Genomic DNA, 18511 nt, shown 5'->3' with positions numbered 1-18511 from the left:
GTACCTCATAACCCAAATCAATCAGATTAATCACATTAATTTAAATGTGCCTGCTGGCTGTACTATGCCAATTAATATATACTTATGAGGATATATGTACTGTATGCGCGTATCATGTACTATATATGTCTATATTCATGTAGGTGTAGATTACTATATAACTAGGTGTTTAAATATGTGTATGGGCGGATCAGTATGTATGTATTATTCCTAATCGGAAATTCAATTGAGGCAGTGATAAGTATTCTTATCATGAGTCCACCTTCATCATGTTCTATCATAATGATATGTATGTATAACACTGTCATATAATTATGAGTGCTTTCAACACATCCATAAGTTTCTAAAGCTCTCAATAAACGTTACGAACAGCACGACATGCAGCAGCTTTCCCAATGTTCTCAGCATCAACGACCACTTCCAAAAAAAGTGAGCTGTGGCCTTGCACTTTTTTTTCCCACACAATCCAATATGTGAGATGTGTGCCGTACGGTCTTCAATGTACGGCTCCAGAAAGTATCGTAAATAATTGAGTCCTTGTCAGCAGAATCAATAGGGCTCGTACAGGAAGTCATGATGACGTGGGAACGGATTTTGGCGATCTGGAAGAATTCTCTCCCTATATTGAGTGATGTCTTTAGCTTATTGAACTCTGAATTTTCCTTAAGGGATCAAATAAGTAATGATCTATCTATAAAACTAATAAAACTAATATCGTTCCTTCATCAATGAGAAAGGGAGCTGGTTTTTGTCCGGTGGGAGTGACAACTTATCCAGTGAACTTTCACTAAACCTGCTCCAGGCCAGACATGAGTTATCTTATCCTCAAAATTATCTAGCTAACTCATTGAACCAGGTACGAAAAACAGGGCCCAGGTATTGCTAGTTCAAGCAGGAAAACAACAAGAACTCCCAAACATCTTATGCATACTGGTTAATTTGTGTGGTGCCTATTGGTCACTTGTAACTGAGCACCAAAACAAATATATATTTCTAGCATAAATTTGGAGCAGAGAAAAACAAACTGAAGGTGTGGGTACTCGAAATGAGAGGGTCTCCAGTGAGCCTGGATGCCTCATGGATCACATTGTTGGACAACAACTTCAGAACGATTCCATTGCAAATGTAATGTTCAATGTTTGCACACATTTTGTCACAATCTCTGTCAATCTCTGCAAAGATTAAGAATTCTTTGGTTTGTCAAACTACAGTACGACAATGATGGATATTGTATTTGTGGTGAAGATAAAAATCCAGTCAATCAAATTAACAGGCTGACAGGTGATGCAACCTCAACGCTATTTTGACAGGAAATCTTATTTTAAAAAGGATGTTACTTTTGACGAAGTTGAAAGAGATTTCTTTCCCCCTTCTCCACGTAGACGTGTCTATTAGCAGCGCATCTTCATATTTGATGCTTGCCAGTCTGAAAAAAAAGAGAGCGTTGTTGAATGAGGGATAAAATCAAATGGGGAAAATATTTTAAAAGGGATGTCATACGAAAGGGAGGAAAAAACAGAAACAAGTTGTAGGAATTATGCGTGCTGCTGTCTTCTTTTACAAAACACATCACCTTCATGGTTTAAAATTTCTCATCTTTAAAAGCAAAATAAGAAAGCATGTGCTTTTAATGACCATACCTCCCTCCTGGCTATGCAGAATAAATGACGTGCACTTTGTTAAGCCAGAAAGTTATCATTTATTTTCGCTTGGTAATAAACTTCTCAGCTAATTACACACCATTGCGACATGCATGGCTGGTTGTTGCAGTGTCGAGGAACGCTCAACACAAAAGCAATTTATATAAAATAAAAAGACGGAAACCTCATGTGGAATGACAAGGCAACCGAGCTTCCTCTGACAGCTGTTCCTGTGAAAGGAAACGTGGGAAATGCTCCTAAGAGTTTACCCCAGACACCTTTGTCCCCTTTGGCTGCGGCATCTGTCTAATGAGGGTGCACAGGGAGTTCCTGTGAAGCTAGACATAACGGCGCTTTGATATCAGGAGGTTTGCAACTTTTCAAGAAGACACGGTGCACAATGAGGATGAAAAAGCTTGATCGCTCAAGCATCTGGGACGTCTACAAAAATATGTTAGCGAAAAATGTGTTTTTATTCTGCCAATATGTTCAGATGATTCATCTCTTATTAAATATATACAAATCTAAGTGCAGCTTAAATATTGACAAGTGCTTTTAAGTCAATATTTCTTTCTCCGCTTTCCACGGTACAAGCCAAGCAGTTGGTTCCAACCAATAAATCTATCTGGTGTTACTAAGAGCTTAATGAGGTCTTACCCCATTATTGATAATCAATATTGCAAAACCTCTACGGTGATCATTTTACATCTTTTCTAGTGATTATCGCTTATATGACATGGGGCAAGTTTAGAATCTTCTGAAGAAAGGGAGAACAGTTCTACTTGTCTTCTTGGCAATAATAAACTGTATAGGATTAATATGTTTTTTACTCTTTAATACAAAAATAAATAACTTTCATCCCAAATGTAATAGTAAAAAGAAATAGCCGTACCTGTATGTATAACTCCAAATAGCCTTCAGGTATAAAAAAATGATGAAACAGCAAACCCCTGGACATGTAAAAGGCCCACCCCTTCAACATAGATAGGAGACAGAGACTGAAAGAGACGACACATCAACTAAAGCTGTTTGTTCTAGAAATGTTAAGGGGCTCTATTGGCAGGGATGTAATATGATGGAAAGTTTGTTTTTTTTAGTGTATAATCGCCTGGAAAAAAATAGAATCGTTGTGTTTTTGTTACCATCGAACAAGTATTTTATCGTTATACGGTGGGTCTTGTTCACGGAGTTGGACAGTCATGTTTCTATAGTAGCCCAGAGTGGACAAACTAAACCCTCGCTCTTGATTCAGCCATTTGTATCTCATGTATTGTTTTGTCCCATCTTTAACCTCACCACTTAGATCCAAAACACTTCAATTTGTGTTATTAAATATATATTACTCAAATTCAGCTCGGCGGGTTATAAACTGGATACTTTATTCAACATAAAAGCGAAGAGACATTTTAAATCAAAAGATTAAAAACACTGTGAAGAACAAAAAGACAAAGGTCTCTCTTTGTGCAAGCTCAAGGCAACAGGAGCTGGCTAACATTGGATAACACTTGGTTCCGTACAGATGTTCACAAAGACAAATGTGCACTGTCCATGGTTCTGACTCATGGCAAATTCTGGTACAGGGTCAACATACATTTTAAAATTAATTACACTTCTATGGTACACGTATTCTTGCCATATAGATCCTCACCTTCAAGGGCAGCAGATCTCATGGTTGACGACATGGAACCAGCTCTGCTTGGCCCACGCGCTTCTGCTCGGGAAATAAAATGTGGATGATTGATTTTTCAGGCTTTGTATCGAAATACAGCACACAAATAGAAGAGGGCAAGGTCACCTTTGCAATTGATTGAAAATGCTTATGTTAAATAGATTGTGGTTGTGGGAATGTTGCATTATGTATGGCCGTGCTAAAATCACTAGCGAGCTCTAAATGGTTGACACTCTACACACACTTCAGCGCAACCAAAACGCTCTAAAGACTTACTCCACTGCCACACTTGAAGAATTATCTTCTTCTCTACATATGAAAAACTTGTAATTTCCTGAATATGAATAACATATTACGCTCTTGACCCCATGAGAGCTCAAAAGATCGCTGGACAAATGCATTAATGCTCTTGTTTCAGGGTGCATCTTTTTTCCAGGGTCCTATGGTGATCCAGGTCTATGTGATGGAACTCGGGAAAACACAGCCCCACATAAATCATGCATAAAACATGTGCATGGCCATGTAACCCTGGGTGAAATGCAGCAGCAGATGAATGAGGGTTTAGGTGAACGTGGCACATACAGGGATTCAAATGAGACAGGAAAAGATATAAGGGAGAGATTCATCACCTGTCGTTGGAGGAAGACGTTGAGAGCACGATGGCTTTCGAGTTAGCGGCCTCATCTTTTTGACCTGTCCATTCCTCTTTGCATAATGAATGGTAGGCCGATGGGTCCCCTGATGGATCTTTAGAAGCTATTAAGCTTCAAACACGCAAAGAGGACAGCAAGACATGGCAGGTGTCATCGTCTCTGGATGTGAATTTGTATTTCTTTTTTGTGGAAAGAAGCAAAGTGAAACTCAAAATGGAGACAGGGCACACTGGCAGACAGACAGACAGACAGACAGACAGACAGACAGACAGACAGACAGACAGACGGACGGACGGACAGACAGACGGACGGACGGACGGACGGACGGACAGACGGCCGGACAGACAGACAGACAGACAGGGTGGCCTGAAATGAAAAAAGCAGGGCCAAATTCAAGCTAAAGATGTACACAGTATGAACTTTAAGGTCGCATCCTTTCGACCTTTAAATTGTTTAGCACCCCTTGGCAACTGTAAGTGTAATTTAGTTTAAAAAAAGAACACAATATGTGAACGAGGTCACAAAGTGTCAGTTCCTCTGACTGTCAAACGCTTTCTTTAATAAATACCACGGTATGTACATTGCAACACTGGACTAAATTAAATCTTGTATATGTCAACATGGCACAAAACCAGTAATTTATCAATTATGCCTTTTCTGTTTGTTACATCTGATTATCAGACCAATACACCTTGTGCATTTATATGGTTATCTTTTAAGTTGACAAACAACGATCATTTTTGCCTGTTTGAACTTTAATTATTTACAAATTTACAAATAACATCATACTATTTTTTTAAGTGTGCAAGTCCATGCACTTTATTAGAGTTTAAAAGTATTGAATTAAAGTAAGACTTTTTGGTAACATGTGGGCACACCAAGAAAGAATTATGTGAATCATTAAACCGTTTGTTGTACTTGTTTTGACAGCAAATGTGCTTTCTGGTGCACAATTGTTTTTTGTGCTCTAGAAACACTGCTTTTCCTGCAGTGTCACTGGTTAAAACAGACATTTAATATGTGTTTGGCCTGTGGCTCCTTATATTGTCTATTTATGGCAAATAAAAAAATGTTTGGCCAACCCTGATTTAACATAACAAATAGAATTCTCCTGGAGTACATCTGCCTCTTTGAAAGGTATGCTGTAGATCCATTTTGACAACAGTCCCCATAATGAACTCCACTTCTCTCCTCTTCCACACAAAAGGGGTCAAGGTGAGCAGGAGAGGACCATTTTCCCTGGAAGTGAAGCCTAACATCAAAGGGCAGAAGGGATGTTGCTGTACTTTCAACATACCTCAGCTGAATGGTCTCTCTCAGCCCATCTCTATGCAACCACTTCGGCACTGAGTGGCAACAATTACGGCACACATGTGAGCTGAGATCGGATCAGCTGCCGCCTGACTGACCGCCCATTGCGCCCCTTGGGGTGTTTTGGATGAGAGTGTTTCCAGTGCGCCTACGCAAAGGGAAAGAGTTGAGGCTCGGGGAGGGTTGTCGAGCTTCATCCATCAGAGGGGAACACCTTGACACAAAGGTCCCCCATCCTCACTTTAGCCCCAAAGCATCCTTTTCGAGCGACCCGTGTTTGTCTGCTGTGAAGCATTCAACAGGAATAATGTCACTTGATTTCTACAAGGTACCAAAACAGAAAACCGAATGGTTATGAACGTAGTGTGTAGTGTTCCAATATGGATGCTATCATTCACTATATGATCTCTTCATTTAACAGATGTTGCGCATATTCACTAAATGTCTGTTTTTCTTGTGTGACGTGGTTCTTAAAAACTCCTCCGTGGTTATAGTTGTGGCAAAAACACTTCATGCTGTAATGGAAGAGCAATTGATGCAAAGGCGACATCCGCATTATCATCATCACGACGGACATGTTGGACATTCATCTCTGGAGCTTTGGAGACTCCAAATCAGCTGCGCGTCCACGGCGTGCGTCATTGCGCAGCAGCGCGTCCAACCCACAGTGGTTAATGGGAATCCGCTGACAGACCACAACCAGTTGTTAGCGCGGGCACGTGTATGCGCGGATCAGCAGGTAGCCGTCTCCGACAAAGACTGGATGGAAAGTCAAGGTTGCGACCACAGCGATCTGACGGGGAATTGTCTTCCGGTGTACGGACTGTTATTTCCAGGATGCGCGGACTTCTGTGACATGCTCACGGCGATCGTCAGTTCCAGGTAAAGTTCAGTCTTTTTAACTTTATAAACCCTGCTGACTTTATTTTTTCTTTTCTAGTTTCAAACGGTGGATGGCACCCTGTTCGCGTTTGCTGCGCGTCGAATGTCGGAGACGTGTGTTGCCTTCTCGTTTGCCTTTTGTCACCAGCGCGCCTTTGAATAGCGAATAATGGCTGGATGAGTGTGGGAATGTGGGGTGGGGGAAAGTCTGCCGATTCCAACTTTGAAGTATGGGGTAATACTTTGCCTTATTACATCCGAAAATATACTAAAATCTGTTCGAAAAATATTCATGCGTTGTCATGACTCTGTGTTACTTAACAGCTGTATGGTTTGCCTGTGAGCACGCGTGTGTTGTTGTGTCCTCTCTCCTAAAAGCTGCTGTTAACAATTAATTCTGCCTGTGGAAGCTGTTGTTGCTGCAGCAGCAGCACATACATGATACTCTCTCTCTCTCTCTCTCTCGGTGTCAACGAGGGTTAGACAGCTAACACATATTTGCTTAATTAACTGTGAGAAACACTTTATTTGGTGAAGGATTTTTCCCACAGGGCCATCATTATTTTGGGGTGGGGGATGTAAAGGGGTTGTGCTCTGTTTAAATAGGAGAAACATTGAACTATTTCAATGTTGCAACCTGCAACCTTTCTTTGGGCACTGGGGTGATTTGTTATGATGACAGTTATTCAGGTGAAGGTCAGGGCTGAATTTAATGGAGACCCTCTGGGTGATGCAGAGACATGCATGTTGAATAAACCAAAAAAGCCTGCAGACACCAACAAGCCAGTCTCACATTTATAGGTAGTTCTTATCAACGGTGACGTCTACTTTGGCCAACCTTCAGTCAGTGGCTCTGCATCAGATAAAGACAGTTAAGCTGTCAAGTCCACACACACACACACACACACACACACACACACACACACACACACACACACACACACACACACACACACGCAGCGATGCCTCCATTCCGCTGTGATAAAAAAAAAAAAACGAATCAAAATCACGACCGATGCGCCGTGAAGCCTTGAGACGAGTCTCTCCCCGGGGGTGTCTTCTTCTATCTTCTCAAACTACATTTACCTCAGTGACGACGCCTGTAATCAGCACAATGGGCACAGATTGTGAAGGCACGCTTAATTGGTGCAGATTTTGTTTTGTTCACTTGCTGGGTATAAACTGCCAGCTGCCCGTAAAGATTCGAGCTCTTGCAGTGTACACAGGCCGGCTGACGCACAAGACGGAAGGAGAGGAGAGAGATGTACACGTGTAGATATAAAATAAAAGGCTATCTGTAATTATCAAAACTCCAGAGCCATATTTTCTCTCCCCATCAGATGGACAACATGGAATAATACAATTTAAAAAGACAGTAAATTAAAGTGGCTGTGCCTCATTGGACATGTGCCAGCGTCTTGTTAGCTGTGGTTCTCTCTGTATGATATGTCTTTGTTTCTGTTTGCTTCTTCTACCTGCTTATTGACTGTTTTTCGAGGTTCTTCAAGCTAAATAGAAGCAATGCTTTGTTTAACTGGAATGTTCCGTTTCGGAGCACATCTCTTTTGTCAGGTGGCAGACCTTATGACCCCACATTCTGCTACATCTTTTCTATCAGTTCAAAGCATTTCTAGACTCGTAGGGTTAGTTTGTGGTAAAGCTGCAGGTGCATCGTGGCAGCAGTCCTTATCTGGTTTTTGTCTGACTGGATTTTGCCTCACTCAGTGGCACAGTGTCATGTGACATCGGTAATATAATCTAATAGCCTGAGTCTTTCTGGTATTGTCCGTTCTCGAGCTGTCACAGTGTCCAGATGTGCCTTCAGATCAACTGGTTTCCCTCAGGCTTTTCTTTTTCTTTTTTTTCCAAGGATTCCTCGTAATTACATTTGAAATGTGGCCAACGCCCAGAGGTGTGGCCTTGATGTAACAGATGCTCTTCATGCAGTTTTGCACAATATGTTGCAGTGGATTGTGAACAGTATATCTTCATTTGTCAATATTTCATGGTTTTTCTCTTTTTTTGTGGGAACTAAATCCTCAATGTAAACACAGTATTAGCCCTGATGACATAACAACCCTGTAAACTATATTTATAGCATTGTCATTATTTCCACCGAGGTTCTGAAATGGCTACCGTCTTGCCTGATTGTAGTGCTGGCTTTCCGTTTATCTAACTTTGTCTCTAAAGTGTTGTCATGTTATGCTACGATACCCAAGAGCCTTCGATTCTGTTGCTACAAAATTACATTCCTGTACAACTAAACTGCATTCGCAATGATGTTTCTCTACTTTTCGCAGTTTTAAGAATAACGTTTCCATTGTAAATTATAACAAAAGGAAAATGAGAACACAACAAAACTATTTGGTTAGCTTTAGTAAAATCAACATGGTTTGTACGTTTGTTGCATTATGTAAGTTACAGACATACATTTCAATAAATTAACAAACAGCGGCGTCCTGGGTGAAGTGTTTGTTTGTTGTTGCTGGGAATTTGTTCAAAATGAACCCCAAACGTTATATAACGTCATCTGTGGATTGCTACTGTTAATATCAACAGTGCAACCTTCAGCTCCACCTCGCCACAGTGGGATTAGTATCTAACAACTCTCCCAGAGTTTAGGTTCACATTTTGACTATTTAATCAAAGAATCAGAAATATTCTACCGTATATTTTGATCTTTCTGCTGATGATTAAACCAGACTAGTTTCACTGTCTATTCGTGCTATGGAAGTGCGGCAGCTGTTGTGTAACATGGGGGAAAATAGATATGACTTTCACTTCCGGAACCAAGGGCCCTAAAGAAACGAGTCTGTGAAAGTGTATAAGTGTTCATTAGTGAGCTATTCACGTGGACCCTGTAGCTTCATATTTACCATACCAGTACAAGAGTTGTAACGTTCTTCACTCTTGGCAAGAACGGAAATACCGCCAAGGGTATTTCCCAAAAAACTATTCCTTTAAACATAATCCCTCCATCCTTACAACTTCAATTTTTATGGCTTTTCCATCTTGTCAGATTCTTCCTCCCCATCTCCCTCACCACTGCTGTAATTGCACGCCTGCTGATCTCCTCCCTGTACAGTATCTTTGAGAGGCAACACTGCTGATGCATCCCAATAATAATGCCCGATGGACACCAGAGACCTGTCTGAGATGATGAGAAGTAGAAGTCACTCAGAGCCTGCGTAGAGACTTCTAAACCCACGGATGAAACAGGGGAGGAGAGGCCTCTGCCTCCACAAAGTCCATAGGGCCCCTAATGTTTCTGTGAGACATTGCCTTGGTGTGTTAGAAAGGGAGAGGAAGAGGCAGAGCCAGGAAGAAAGCGAGACAGAGAGAATCTCAGTCAGGGAGTACGCAGAGTAAAGTGACTTTTACATAACAAGAAATGTTGGGTAGACATGTGGCAAGAACCTTAGAGATTCTCTCTCTCTCTAATGACAACCTCACTAAGATAAGTTGATGACAGAGAGGAAGATAGTCTACCAGACAGTGAAATACTCTATTACTCTATTTCACGGGTCAATAATAGGTGTCGAGGTCAGGATCCGGACCCAGACGTCGTTGTATCTGGTCCCTGGACCTATGACCGATCGATAATTGAGAATTAATAAAAGTTGACAGTGCGCTTTAACCAGTGCAGCTTATTCAGCCTTTACGACACCCGTCCAGCAGGCCAGTGACCAATCACATGCATGTACATCACATCACATGATGCTACTCGGCCAATGACATATTCGTATAAGCTTTGCAGCTTGAGTGGAGAGACGCAAGAGACTGGATTAGAGGCGGAAAAGTCGATGAAGTAGAGTGAGAGAAGTTATTTCACGTGGCGCTCTCCAGAAAGAAAAACGTGGACAGCGAGACCAGAGTCTTTAGCCAGACTCTTTTATGTTCATTCCTCTTAAACGCAGTTCAAAATCTCATGTCTCATGTGTTCAGAAGATTATTACAAGCGCAATGTGAAGCTTTGCGACGAGACAAAGCACAATCTTTTTGAGCAAAAGTATCGACTCATATCCAAAGTGAAGGAACAGAATCTAAATCACTAGACACCTGAATTAACTGAATTTAAAACTACAGGTCAAAAACAATTATTTAAATTTATTTTTGTAAAATTTGTACTTTATTTTTTTTCCAATACCTTTCAGTAATGTCTTTTTTTCATTATTAAATCCAGCCTTTTTGAAATTAAAATGGGAGAAGAATATTTATTTTTTATTAGAGTATTTATAATTCATCCAGTTAAATTTGAAAATGTTCTTCTCTACTTGATTTGAGAGTCAGTTGTTGACTTCATACAGATGTTGAAAGAACTGCTGGCTCCTTCAATACACATGGGACTAAATCATAGCACAAGTTGGACATTACTTTGATGTACCGGACCTTTACATGAGGACATTTTCTCGAACTGGACCTTGTTGAACATTAGTTGAATACCCTATTTTATATATAAAACTAATCTATTCCATCACTCTCACATTAGTGATTCCTTAAGAGATATTTTTGCTCTGATGTACTCTAAAGAACTCAAACATAATTGAACTAGATTGGGAGTGCATTGCCAGAAAGAATGCTTTAATATCAGTTGTGCATGATGCACACTATGATGTGTCACACTCTAGGTGGTTCTCAGAGGAGCTAAAGCTCTTATGGCAGATATGGCGCTGGGCCGATGCTCGTACGGGAGACCAGATAATAATGTGCTCAAAATGCATCCAAAGCGATCACTTGCTTAGTCAGAAATGGCTCCTGTACAAGAGCACTGTTGTCAGATTTATGCTCAGTATGAGCTATTTCCCTGAGTTAAGCTGTCAAAATCTGCATTGGAAACAGAGTTTCATATTTTCTTCATTTAAATTATGTATTTTTCTATTGCACTATGTTTGTTGTCCCACACAAATCACCGAACCAGATTCCTTGTATGTGTAAAGAAATAGTTTCTGATTTTGATTTAGTTGGATTTGTGTGTTTGATTTGTCACAGGAAGAATATAATACTGGTGTACCTGATGACATTAATTATGTGTTTTATTATTGTATGTGTACATTTGTAATTTGTGATTTTGGGCTATACAAAATAAAGTGAATTGAATTGAAATGAATGGTGTCCCTGTAAAGCCAGTGAGGCAGCGTCCTCAACAGCAGGGCCAGACTGTCATGGAAATCAAGCATCATTAATTCAACACCTGTGCCTCTCCAGGTACAACATGTCAAAATGTCTGCTGTGAGAAAGACCTGTTGCAGCTTTGCAGCAGTGCTGCTATACTTACCCAGAGTAAACTGTGTTTGTCTAATTTATGCAAACATTAGTACATGGGGGAACAAGGGAAGCCGTATTGACCTATCAGGCAAGTTTCCTTAACAGTGTGTGTGTGTGTGTGTGTGTGTGTGTGTGTGTGTGTGTGTGTGTGTGTGTGTGTGTGTGTGTGTGTGGTTAGCTGAAATATTTTGGCTAATTAATGCATCTGCATTCAACACATGGTATGCTAATATTACTAGCTTGACAAAAAGCAATGTGTTAGCATGTCACATACAAGGATGGTTAGCTAACCAGACACCAGTTTGTTGAAAAACATGATATCATGTGTTCCTGTTGTAGAGGGCTTCAGTGCCTGCTGGCTACCTTTGGTTAACTAGCCAAAAATACTCTTTTCATGTTGTCACTTTATCTTGTATTTCATCAAAACCATGAAATTAACAAAGTTTTTCCTGCATGGAAGGCCACTTCAACATGAACAAGCCGGCACGAGCCAGCAGCTCAAAGACCACAAAGGTTGACATGTTATTGACGTGACTCATTGAGCCTCGAATAAGAACCTCAAAGAGCGACAAAAGGAGAAAAAAGCCAGAGAATCATATGGAGTGAGTCAGTTCTGCCTGACGCATCTTTTTTATATTTCCTACTGCCCTTTTCAAATCAGCTTAAAGTCAAACTGCCAGGGGTAAGAGTCACAGCTGAAAGACAGGCTTCATTTTGGAGGGCTGTTCCCCATCCCCCCACGTTGGAGGGTCCGTCATCATGATGGTCACTGAGCTCGTGCTGACGCCAGAGCAGATTTAAAAGAGAAACATTGGCTAAAGAGTGGCGCTATCTATGTAATATCTGGAGCACTGCCTAACCTTGGGCCGCTGATAAATCCCTGCTTCATCTTCTAAAATAACAAGTAAGCAAATATTTGTTACTTTGAAGATTAGGGTGAAAACGAAAAAAGAAGAGAAAAAAAAGGAACATACACTTTTATTGATCCCCTTGAGGAAATTCTTCTCTGCATTTGACCCATCCTTGACGAAGGAGCAGTGGGCTGCCCTGTGAGGCGCCCGGGGAGCAACGAGGGGTTAAGTGTCATGCTCAGAGACACTTTGACGTGTGAACTGTGGGATCGAACCGGCTACCTTCCGGTAATGGGACGACCACTCATCCCCCTGAGCTACAGCCGCCCCTTGACTACAGCCATAGCCAAGAGCCAGCTTTTTATGTGCACGGTTTTTCATCCATATGCGTTTACAAAAGGTGTTGTGATCCGAGGTTGTGTTCTGTAAATGTGAAATAAGGCAACAAAGCCTGGTCTCAAATCTGTGCGTAATTTGTTTACTTTATTCATGTCTCAAGACGTTAACCACAGACAGTGACAGATGAATTCAATTACAGTGAAGTGACAAAACCAAAAATAAATGATAATATTGTTTTTTTCTTATTTATTGTCCACCTGATCTTCTCACTGACTAACTGTGGCAAATGCACACACACACACACACATGCGCACTCTTGCGCGCACACACACACACACACACACACAAACACACACACTCACGCACACATCAACACAAACACACACATTGACACAAACTTAACAACAAACAGATCTAACAATTTGTGTGCAAACATTGTGACAAGAGGAGCTGTGATGGGAATTTTGTCATTAGTTCAACTCTTTAGTTGTTCACAGAGTCCAGAATCTTTCGCTGTTTACAAATCAATTCTGTTGATTTGCGTATTTTCAGTTGGTTTGTGTTGACAATTGACAATGTTCCCCGCGCGTTACAAACTGTCTAAACTGCAACCAGTATATGAGAAAAATATCAAATTCAGTTGAGATGTATGGGGAAGTCATCTTGCAGGAGACAGGTTTGACGGGTTCTGCACTGTAATGCACTGAAGTGCATCATTGAATCCTTTTATTGCTTTATGCGACCGTTATTATCATATATAATGGCAGTCTACAGTAGGGGTCCAAGCATAAAGTGCTGTTGAAGATGAACAGAAAGTCTGATACATGTTAATGAAATATTTAACGTTCAAATCATCACAATTGCTGTAGCAGAACCAAATCTAAATGTATTTTGTGTTGCGCTTAAAAGAAATGCTGGAACTACTTATTACTTAATACCCCACTCATTTCCCTTGTTTGAGTTCACACTGTCTCCAGTGCATTGGTCCAAAAGTAACACAGTTATATTTGTTTTTTTTAACATCCTTCGCTGAGCTTAAATTACTGAGAAGTGGTGCATTCTGGGGGTGTAAAATGCACAGTCACTTGCTCAGTCCTTGTGTGAGTGGCAAGTCAGCCAGGAAACACACGTAGTCGAAGTATGATGATTGATCTTTTTTTTTCCTCCTGATGTACGGCATCACAATAATATTGCTTTAGCAGCAGCTGTGAATTTGAAAGGAGTTTAGATGATTTCAGATGATGGTGATAATGGCATGACTCATTTAGCTCTCCTGGTTGGCTTACTGGCCTACTGTTGGGCTGCGTCCTTACATGGGTGATTACTTTTAATGCAAAGCTCTCACAAGGGGAAAAAATATATACCAAATAAATCCAATAAATAAAGAAGGGTTTGATTGAATGTGGATGCACGTATATCTGGGTCATTTAAATAAATGTTAGATCGCATGCACATAGTTTACATGAATCGAGTCACTGATAGTATATTACATAATCAAAGTTATATAACCCATTGCTGTTGAATGAGCTTATGTGCTGCATTTGAAAACTTTGAAACATTCTTTCTGCACCTCTTCTGGGACACTCATGCTATTAACTGCAGTCCATTTGACTGTGTCAAAGTTGGCAGCAGAGACACAAACAAAAAGTTGCTTTATGCAAATCCTAATTTAGCGGTGTGCAGAGCCGCAGCACTGACAATTAATGTCAGGAAATGTAGCTGTGACATAGTTTTGTTACTGTGGTCTGCATCTGTCCAAAGCAGCTTAGAGACTATACCGTGATTACATAAAGATATTAAAGGCAGCGTAGATAAATCCATTGTCAGATGTCAGTGATGATGTCTTAGGACCACACACTGTGTATTGTGTAACCAAAAAAGTGTACCGTGTGACCACCATGGCTCTTACTGTATTTTAAGACGACACCACTGTAACGTCACTTTTAACGGCACAGCCCCAGAAGTTCACTTTCAACTCTACATAAAATATTTTCACGGCCCAGCGAGCCGTCCACATTAGTCGGGTCTCATTCTGGTTTCTGGAGGTTTTCTGTCTGCTTTCATCTTTAAAAAAGATGGAGAGAGGGAGCATGGCGATGTAGGAGACAAGATGACTTTCTTTGAAGGAAATGCAATATGCTTTATTACTTTTGGAGCTTGGAGTGTCAGGTTTTGGGTAAAGTCAGTAACAAGAGGTCATTGTGCTGTTAAGAGAATGGCCCTCGAGCCTGTCAGTACTCGAGCGGAGATAACCAAACCAGGAGCAGCGATAAAACCATTGTCACCTGGCTGACAACATCAATATTTGTGGAACTGTAGAAATAAGAAAAAGGAGGCCACAGGTTATCTGTTATGTGTGCCAGCTGATTCAGCATGAAAGAGGGGAAGATACTGGTACAATCTTACATCCATCCTGAGATGCATCAAATGACCTTGGTTTGTAAAAGGGACAAAATCCATATTTCTTGAATCTGCCATTGTCACTCCCTCTCTAAATTGCATGTTGTTGTCCTCTGTGTGTTTTTTATCGCAGATAAACTCCACCTGGCGTCTCCACTTCGTCGGCAGCCATGGCTCTCTCTGTATCTGGAGGGACTGTGTTCACCATCCTTCTCATTAGCAGGTGAGAGTGCTTGCAGCTATGCAACCGCTGGGAGCTGCAGACACACAGCTGTCTCAACAGGCGGGGTGCATAATCAAGTCACGTCCCATTCTAATTTGCAGCAACACCAACAGAGGCGCTCTCTATCTTGTCTATCTTGGTTGTATCATTTCCCCCCTCGATCATCAATACTCTGACAAGAGAGCATTGAAATCTCATCGCCACATTCAAAGTGATCCAGCAGGACCCAGCACCACTTGTATCAGTCGTCGCATACAGTTGGTGTTATAATCCCTGCAGAGGTCGCACGGCGAGAATGATTGGATGTTTTGGTACACATTTTTCTGTCACCGTGAAAGAGAAGCGTCTCCGCTTCTCGCGGTTTATTTTTTCAAAGCAGCGAATGCACTTCGCACATTTCAGATAAGGCAAACCCCCCTGGGGTCTCGCCGAATCCCGCCATAAGATGTTTTTGTGTACAGCGCACAATCGGGTGTGTCGGGTGTTACCATGCTGGAGGGTTGCATGCCACACTGGTATATTTGCGAAATGCATTCTTTTAGTGTAACTGCCTAATGCCAGAGATTAATTAATTTCATGAATCTGTGAGCATTCAAAGATTCCGAGGCAGACACATTTTCTGATGAACATTGTTGGGTTTGAGTAAATCGTCTATTGTATAATGACCCTGTAGTCACTGCATTGTGGAGATTAAACACTGATGCGTGTCAGTCAAGGCCACCTGAAGAAAATACATTTGTACAAGTCATCTCTGTCCTTTTTCAATTAGTAAAATAACTTCATTTTTCATGTAAAAATCTATCTTTAATTTTTATCTTACCAACATATTTGAACCACACGGATAACCAACTGGGGTCCCTTAGGAAGACCAAACTACTGTAAGAAACAACCATAGCGAAGTGTTATTTTTTTCCCAAAGCATTGTTAGTTAAGTGTGGCTTCAGCCGCATGGGGTCAGAGACCCCATGCTGGAAGCACACTTCATGTTCTCCTGCGGGCTTATTAGTTGGAATGCTTCGAGCATTCCAACTATTGTTCTTCGAATCTTTAAAAAACTTATTATTATTATTATTCTTCTATTTCTTCCGTACGTATTTTGGACTTCTTCAACTCCTTCATATTTTCAGCTACAGAAAAAAGTTCAATTATTCAAATATTCAGCTTCTTAAGCACACGTGTGCAACTTCCTTTTCAAATTTCAGACTTTTCAAATTTTTAAATTATTAAACTTTTTATGTTTTTTTTTAAAATGGGACCCAATGGGGAAATCTTCAAATCATCTTCAACTTCAAACGTTTACAGGTTCTTCATACGTTCAGCTAGAGACACAATTTCAAATTTAAAATGTTGACAAAACGTTCAGCTATTATTCTACGCTTTTACATTTTTCATATTTTTTCAAATATTTAAATTATTAAACTTTTTATGAAAATAAAAATGAATGGTTTCCAATGGAAAAACGTTTTAAAATCCGCTTAAACTTCTTCAGCTCCAAAAGCCTAAGGCTCTGCCATGCTTTCAGCTAGAGACACCATTCCAAGTTTAAAATGTTGCCAAAACCTTCAGCTATTACCGTATATCTCCACTTATTGATATATTTTATACTGTCATAATTGTCAGCGTTTTAGTTTTATGTTTTTTTGCCGCCTTTTCTCTCTTTTGCATGAGTGTGTGTTGCGGAGCTCAGAGCACGTGATGTCATGTTAGAGGGCAGACCCACGTCAGATCTTGAAGATTTTTTTTTTTTAAATTTGCCGTAAACTCCGTACTGTGTACTCTGTGGGCATAATTTATAGCTCAAAACGTTGGAAATCTTGTCTTCTGTCATAAACTGCGGTCGATAGGAATCCAACACATTCAGACGTCTCGTAATCGGACTGAATGTGAGAGCAAGTCCACCTCGCTCTGCCATCCGCTTCAATGTTAAATCTCCCTCCAAAGCCACGTCTCCCCTGAAGCTCGTACCTGATTTGTAAATCGCCCGTACAGACACATGTTTTATCGTACAGACTCGCCAGTCACAGTATCTGTTCATCAGGTCTTCCTAACGCTTCATATGCGATATCTAAGCAATTGGGGCTTTTTAAGTATATTTTTTGGGTGATTTTTGGATAGGTGTTTCCCAGCATTGACTCCATATAATCATCGGCAGTTAGTAATTGTAACTGCCGATGTTTGAATTCATCACCATGGCAACCTCTGACATGAGGGCAGTTCAACAGACACACAGACACTTACACACGCACACACACACACAGGACTTCTCTCTCTGTCTCCCTCCCTCCCTTTCTCTATCTGTTCATATATATATTCCACTATTTTCATATATATTCAGCTGTTTTGTTATTTTCAAATATATTCAGCTTTTTTAAGCTTTATTCAACAATATTTCACTATGTTCAGTATTTAGATGATGCAGTTTTCCTTTCAACTTTTCCAATTATACATTTAAACAAGAAGGATTTTCAACAGTTCAGTTTAATGCTTTTGGGCTTCAACACTTTTCATCAGGTAGTTTTCTTTACATGTTCATATATATTCCACTATTTTCATATATATTCAGTTGTTTTGTTATTTTCAAATATATTCAGCTTTTTTAAAGCTTTTTTAAGCTTTATTCAACAAAATTTCACTATGTTCAGTAATTAGACGATGCAGTTTTCCTTTCAACTTTTCCAATTATACATTTAAACAAGAAGGATTTTCAACAGTTCAGTTTAATGCTTTTGGGCTTCAACACTTTTCATCAGGTAGTTTTCTTTACATGTTCATATATATTCCTCTATTTTCATATAGATTCGCCTGTTTTAATTGTAACTGCCGATGTTTGAATTCATCACCATGGCAACCCTTGGAATGAGGGCAGTTTAACAGACACTTAAGCTTTATTCAACTATATTTCACTATTTTCAGCTACATTCAGCAATTTCTTTCAAATATTTCAGCTTTATGCTTCAGCTTTTTGCATTCCAACGCATTTTCCACAGGAAATGCAATTTCTAGTTATTATTATTCTTCTATTTCTTCCGTACGTATTTTGGACTTCTTCAACTCCTTCATATTTTCAGCTACAGAAAAAAGTTCAATTATTCAAATATTCAGCTTCTTAAGCACACGTGTGCAACTTCCTTTTCAAATTTCAGACTTTTCAAATTTTTAAATTATTAAACTTTTTATGATTTTTTTTAAAATGGGACCCAATGGGGAAATCTTCAAATCATCTTCAACTTCAAACGTTTACAGGTTCTTCATACGTTCAGCTAGAGACACAATTTCAA

The 18511-nt window shown here is 40.1% G+C and overlaps 1 protein-coding gene across 2 annotated transcripts in view; it reads left to right on the top strand.

The window, feature by feature from the left end:
- Positions 1-18511, top strand: part of LOC137779697 (gamma-aminobutyric acid receptor subunit pi) — a 67497-nt gene that overhangs the window by 13684 nt on the left and 35302 nt on the right. Inside the window, exons 1-2 of one of the 2 annotated variants that reach the window (XM_068567836.1) lie at positions 5969-6155; positions 15144-15233. In XM_068567836.1, coding sequence (XP_068423937.1) covers positions 15181-15233 — 53 coding nt within the window. In that variant the 5' untranslated portion in view covers positions 5969-6155; positions 15144-15180. Of the gene's footprint in view, positions 1-5968; positions 6156-15143; positions 15234-18511 lie in introns of those variants that run through there. The other variant, XM_068567837.1, reaches the window with a different exon arrangement.

This window comes from Clinocottus analis, unplaced genomic scaffold (genome assembly GCF_023055335.1).
Source record: "Clinocottus analis isolate CAN_PGR_092001 unplaced genomic scaffold, fCliAna1.0.p SCAF_8, whole genome shotgun sequence".
Lineage (NCBI taxonomy): Eukaryota > Metazoa > Chordata > Actinopteri > Perciformes > Cottidae > Clinocottus > Clinocottus analis.
The sequence above is the reverse complement of the archived record's forward strand: the minus strand, read 5'-3'. Positions and strand labels throughout refer to the sequence as shown.